This window comes from Benincasa hispida, chromosome 9 (genome assembly GCF_027475165.1).
Source record: "Benincasa hispida cultivar pf3 chromosome 9, pf3_genome.v1.1, whole genome shotgun sequence".
Classification (NCBI taxonomy): Eukaryota; Viridiplantae; Streptophyta; class Magnoliopsida; order Cucurbitales; family Cucurbitaceae; genus Benincasa; species Benincasa hispida.
Window position 1 is genome coordinate 7011184 of NC_143486.1, and position 6553 is coordinate 7017736.

The 6553-nt window shown below is 36.5% G+C and overlaps 1 protein-coding gene across 3 annotated transcripts; it reads left to right on the forward strand.

Annotated features, from left to right (window-relative positions):
• Window positions 1-226: 226 nt before the first annotated feature.
• Window positions 227-6308, forward strand: LOC120087355 (RAD3-like DNA-binding helicase protein). 3 transcript variants are annotated; one of them, XM_039044345.2, is made up of 9 exons: window positions 227-480; window positions 1077-1703; window positions 1782-1870; window positions 3077-3430; window positions 3712-4005; window positions 4087-4332; window positions 4406-4627; window positions 4829-5393; window positions 5821-6308. In XM_039044345.2, the coding sequence occupies exons 1-9, from the start codon at window positions 345-347 to the stop codon at window positions 6030-6032; spliced, it is 2745 nt and encodes a 914-aa protein (XP_038900273.1). In that variant the 5' UTR covers window positions 227-344; the 3' UTR covers window positions 6033-6308. The 3 variants fall into 3 exon arrangements, with proteins under 3 accessions (XP_038900273.1, XP_090173455.1, XP_090173454.1); XM_090317329.1 differs by having other exon boundaries at window positions 249-480; window positions 5027-5393; XM_090317328.1 differs by having other exon boundaries at window positions 249-480; window positions 1077-1870.
• The last annotated feature ends 245 nt before the right edge of the window (window positions 6309-6553 follow it).

Sequence of the window (6553 nt, forward strand, 5' to 3'; positions counted from 1 at the left end):
CTGTTGCCTAACCTCAATTTTACAATAATATTTAGATTTTCAAAAGAAAAATTATTTCAAATGACAAAACTGTTGAATATTTACAAGATATAGTAAAATTTTAGAACCATCAATGATAGACACCTATCAATTTTTATCATTGATGATTTTAAAATTTATTTTAGTTACCTTTTTCAAAAGGTAACTAAAATAAAATAAATTTACATGAAATGCACCTTGAGAATATGGCGTATAAAAACGGCAGAACTTCGCGCCCTACGGCAACTGAATGAAACCAATAGAGAAAAGGCGCGAAAGGGTTCGGCTGCCTTGGAGCCTTGGACTGTGGCCGTCATTCGAAGAAGATGGAAAAAATCGACGAAATGGAACCCGAATTTCCGGCATTTCCTTACAAGCCTTACTCGATTCAGTTTGATTTCATGAAGGCGCTGTATAAATCTCTTAACAAAGGCGGAATCTCCATGCTTGAAAGCCCCACTGGTCTGTCTTCTTCTTTCTCTTTCTGAGTTCGATCTGTAGCTTTTGGTCTGATTCGGATGGGGAATGGATTAAACCTCGAACAGCATTTTTCGCTCTTGTTTCATACATTACGAGATTCTTTTTTCCATTACTGCGATCTACTAGTACTGGTTTATGATGCTCAGTTGTGGTTTCGTGATATTTGAATTGTTATGATTGTAAAAGTCTACCAACGATAACCTTACTTGAGAATTATAGGGCCCCATTCTGAGCCTGGGTGAATTCACCTCTATACTTATCGGAACAATGCTCTAACTTGAAGTCTACGATTCATGTGTATCTCTTGCTTTATTCTTGGATAAATTCTTACTATTGTTAGATCAGAAATCTGAGTGGATGGAGGAAATGCGGCATTTTCTCGGGAGGAAGAACTGAGATAAAATTAGTTGCATTTGATAATTTACAGTGTTTGTAAAGCTCGAGGGGGTATTTGCTAGTGAGAATTCAGTTTAAGAAAAAAATTATTTCATCCTGTCTCATTTAGCTGCAACGTCTTCTAGTAAGAAAATAAATATTTTCTTTCTATTTCTTGATTGAAACTAATTCTGTTGCTAAAGGTACGGGAAAAACTCTAAGCATCATATGTGGCGCTTTGCAATGGGTGGCTGACCAAAGGAAGAAACAGAATAGTGAGATACAAGATGGGCCCGACAAGACCAGCACAAATCAAAAACAGTTTAATTCAGATGACGAGCCTGATTGGATGAGGAAGTTTGTTGTAAGTCAAGACCATTACAATCAGGAGAAGAAGAGTAAAATAAAAGAATTTGGTGTGGGATTAGGAAGACATAAGAAAGAAGGTCCCAAGGATAATCATCAGAACTTGTTTTCACAAGAGGAGGAAGACCATTTGGTTATGAGGGAAAAAAAGAATATGCAGACTCCAAATGATGGTCTGGAGATGGATGATCAAGAGTTTTTGGTGGAGGATTGTGGAAGTGAAGATGAAGTGGCTCTTAGTAGTGGGAAGTCAAAGAGGAAGGTCAATGGGGTTTCAAACAGTTCATCTAGTGATGACGAAGAGGAGCAAGAGGAATTTAATGAAGAGAAGTTGAAAGTTTACTTTTGTAGTCGAACACACTCACAGCTATCACAATTTATAAAGGAGTTAAGGAAGACTGTCTTTGCAAGTGAGTTGAATGTCATTTGCCTGGGTTCTAGGAAAATCTTTTGTATTAATGAAGGTATATATATCTTCTGGCTTTTGTCTATTGTGTTTGTGTGTGTGTTTGTATTCCTTACATTACTGATACATGTTTCAGAGGTGCTCAAACTTGGTAATGCAAGTCACATAAATGAGCGATGCTTGGAGCTTCAAAAGAAAAAGACTACTGAGACATCCAAAGCCAAGGTATGAGATGTTCTAGTAATCAGCAGTAGATAGGAACTTGTTTTCATATAAACAGTCTGTAAGGGCAAAGTCCTCTAGCAAGTTTGTTTTCTTGCAATTTTATGGGGTGTTTGGCTTGAAAGAAATAGTAGGATTTTTCAAGGGGTTGACTGCCCTCAAAATGTTCATTGGGATAATTTAAGGTTTAATACTTCCTATTGGGTGGAGGCCTCTTAGACCTCTTGTAATTATTTGTTAGGGGTTATTCTTTTGGATGGGAAGTCCTATTTACAGGTTTGGCTCTCCTATCTTGTATGCCCTTGTATATTCAATGAAAGTTAAAAGAATACTTATCAAAGTCGAGATTGTGAAGACTCCACCTTTGCCAAGTTATAATCACTAAAGAATAGTAGAATACCTTTAAAAAACAGTGCCCGTTTACAGACTTCTCACTTATACACAGTCGAAAACTATGAAAATAAGTGTGTGTGTATTTGGCAATTATGAGGATTTTTCTTCTGAGAATCATTTGATTTATAATTTGGTTTTGCTCATTATTCTAGCTATTACCATCTTGCTACTAGTAGTAGAATTTGGTCCACATTGTAAATAACATGCGCATATTTGATTTAATTAACTATAGTTTGTCACACACTTTCTTTTTTTTCTTTTATCTTTTTTAACTAGAAACTAGGAAGGAAAATCGAACTGATAAGAAATGGTGAAATATATACTTTTTCATTGATCTTTTGAAACATGGGTACTTTTAGGTGGTATGAAATGCAAACTTTTTCATCAGCCACCTTGCTTGCTAAATAATTTAATTGGATTCATCCTTACTTATTCTAGGTCTCCATCGTTTTATCTCCTGAAATCATTTGTTTTCTAGTTTTATAGAATTGGTTGCCACCATTTTGTATATACGCATGTGTTAGGAGTGCAAACAAAATTCCACATTGATTAGGGAAAGGAATGATCATGGGTATATAAGTGTGTACAATTATCTCTATTGGTATGAGGCCTTTTGGGTGGTACCAAAAACAAAGCTATGAGAGTTTATACCCAAAGTGGACAATATCATACTACTCTAGAAATATGTGGAGATCCGTTGTTCTTATCGGCATGCACTCTCTTCCATTTTTAAAGAACAATGTTAACAGCACGTCCTATCATTGGATTTGGAGATTTCTCGGTTCACTATGAACTTATGGTTACATCCATTTACAGAAGTTAGGTGGTGCAGGAAAAATGTGCCGGACCAAGGCTTCTTCTGGGTGTCCAATGCTTAGAAACCCAAAACTGCAAAAGAATTTTAGGAGTCAGATATCTCAAAGAGGAGCCTTAGACATTGAAGATCTTGTTCACCTTGGAAGAAAGGTGGGAACGTGTCCTTATTATGGCTCCCGAAGTTTGGTCCAGGGTGCTGATCTTATTGTCCTACCTTATCAGTCTCTTCTATCAAAATCATCCCGTGAATCTCTTGGCCTTGTTTTGAAGAACAGTATTGTAATCATTGATGAGGCGCACAATTTAGCTGATTCTCTCATCAGCATGCATGATTCGAAGATCACTTATTTGCAGGTATGGTTACCAGCTTTATTGAATTCAGTTATTCACTGCAATTTTAAAATTTTGATAAGAACTAAAACCATGGTACCTGGTTATTTAGTCTTGTTAAGTGTTTTTGGAGTTCTAATCCTTGTATAGAATCGATTACCTGGTGTCCCTTTCTAAGTCCTACAATCAGTACCCAGTGGGGAATAGCTGTACAGAGACAGAAAAAAAATAACCATAGAATTTTAACAGAACTGGTTCCAAGTACCTTGTTTCCTTTTGTAACAAATTTCCCAACTTTCTTACAGCTGGAGAATGTGCATCACCACATGGAGAGGTATTTTGAAAGATTTTGCAGTCTTTTGGGACCAGGGAATCGGAGATATATTCAAACTCTAATTATAGTTACTCAGGCTCTCCTTAAACTCTTACACAATGAGGAAGCGTCTTATGTGGAACCTTGTCAAAGTAATAGTACTGGAAAAAATGGTACTTTGGACTATTCAATGGCTATAAATGATTTTCTCTTCTCTCTCAACATAGATAATATCAACTTTGTAAAACTGCTACAGTATATTAAGGAAAGCAACATCATGCACAAGGTATATCCTTCTTATTTACTAATTATATCCACATATGTTGAATGATTCTTCTTATATTGGGTTAAGATGTAAATTTTCCAGGTTAGTGGATATGGAGAGAGAATTATTAGTCCAAGAAATGACTTGGGAATGAAAACTTCTGGAGAATGTTACGAGAAGGAAAGTACCCTCTCAAGCTTTAGGGCATTAGCTGACATGCTGCTATCCCTTATTAACTTTGATGGAGATGGAAAAGTGATCATCTCTAAGAACCGACCAACAAGCTTAGGGGAGCGTGGAGGATATATAAAATTTGTTATGCTTACAGGGGACAAGATATTTTCTGAGGTTCGCAAAAGAAGAAATTTACATCATGAATTTTGCGTACGATACCTTATTCTGAGACTAGTTAATCTTGTAGGTTGTAGATCAAGCACATGCTGTTGTTCTCGCTGGGGGAACTTTACAACCTATAGAAGAAACAAGAGAGCGACTCTTTCCATGGTTACCCTCTTCTCAGTTGAATTTTTTTTCGTGTAGTCACATTGTTCCTCCAGAAAGTATTTTGCCAATGGCTGTTTCCTCCGGTCCTTCGGGTCAGCCTTTTGATTTTAGCTACAACAGCAGAAGCTCATCTGCTATCGTAAGGAAATTACAGGCTTGAATTGATTTATGCCCATTTTTTTCTCACTCTATACCTTGTATTTTTCATGTTTTTGTATTCTTGTTGTTTTATTCCAGATAGTTAAGATATAAAGTAAACTTTTTCTTACTGTTCAATTGGTCAGCTTGTTTCCTTGTTAATTTTATGGTAGCTGATTGCTTTATGGCCCTGAATTTACAGATAAAGGAGCTTGGGCTTTTGCTTTGTAATTTAGTAACTGTGATTCCAGAAGGAATTGTTGTGTTCTTTTCTTCGTTTGATTATGAAGAACAAGTATATGGTTTATGGAAAACTTCAGGCATCCTTGACAGGATAATGAAGAAAAAATGTATATTTAGAGAGCCTAGAAAAAATTCTGATGTGGAATCTGTTCTTAAGGAATACAAGGAAAACATCGAGGCATTGTCCAAGAAGGATCCAAAACAAAATATTTCGTCTACTAGTGGTGCGGTGCTATTTGCTGTTGTTGGGGGGAAAATATCGGAAGGCATCAACTTAAGTGATGGGATGGGTAGGTGTATTGTCATGGTTGGCCTGCCCTACCCTAGTCCATCTGACATTGAGTTGATGGAGAGGGTGAAGCATATTGAAAATCTGGGGAATTCAAATTCTGTAAAGAGTTCGAAGTTTTATAATGAGGTTCCTAGTGGAGATGTTGAAACTGGTTTGGAGATCTTGAGAAGTTGCAAAAGAGGAAAAGAATATTACGAGAATCTTTGCATGAAAGCCGTGAATCAGTCAATTGGTAAGTAATGATTTCCATTTTCTTATTAAGGGAAACATAAGTTGTCTTCCAAAATGAACTATTGAATTGAATCGAGTTTTGGAGTTTGGATTGTCTTAGTGCCTATTACTGTCAGTTCAATTAGAGAATAGTCGACTTGGTGGTTTTGATTGAAATCACGGCTAGCATTTTAACTTCACTCTAACTGTGGTTGTTCAGTGATTATGCTTTATCCTTGACCACTTAGTTAACTGCAGCAATAAAAAAGTCTCGCCTAGATGAGATCTTGATCAGGCTCGGAATGAGTAATCCTGGCCACTGAATCAATAGTTTTCCCCAAGTCTTTAAGTCTTGTAGTGATAGTGTAGTGTTTTTTCTCTACTTGCAAACCATTGCACTTTCATCTTGTCTTTATCTAATGTCCTGCCTTCCTTGCCTTCTTTTACAGGTAGAGCGATTCGACATATCAATGATTATGCAGCAATTTTATTGGTTGACGTTCGGTATGCATCTAATTCTTCAAAAAGAAGCTTTTCGCATCCAGCTGACAAGCTTCCAAAGTGGATTAAGGACTGTCTTATTGCTTCAACTGAGAATTATGGTGAAGTCCATCGAAGGTTGCATCAGTTTTTTAAAGTTAACAGAAAGATGGGACAATGAATCAATAATACAAATTTATGTTAAATCTGTCTTTACTATTGGGGGCAGATACATATTGCCCTCCTTACTTTGAGAAAGGCACAACACAGACCCTTTCTTCACCGTTATTTTCTTTGAGCGATAATTTCGATTATGGCAGTCGGTCCCAGTAGGAAAGTTTAAATGAGTTGTAACCGAGATTTGCGATTGAATTGTGGGATCTGTGAAATAAGCCAACTTATACATGTATATATTGGTATCTTTCTTTTATGACAAACAATGCACTTCTAGCCCCTATTTATATTTCTTCCCAACAGATTTTAGTGATCATGGCTTTCTTCCATCAGTTCTATTAAGAGTTTTAAGATGTTTCAATAATGTGTACCAACTAAGAACCAAGTTGTTTAGCATATTGGATCTCTACACTTTATTTTGGGGAGCCTTGCTGGGTAAGTTTTGAGCAATAAGATCTAGCTTTGTTCTTTTGCATTTCACTGATGACATACTACCACCACTTGCATGCTTTGCCACACCTTTAGTTT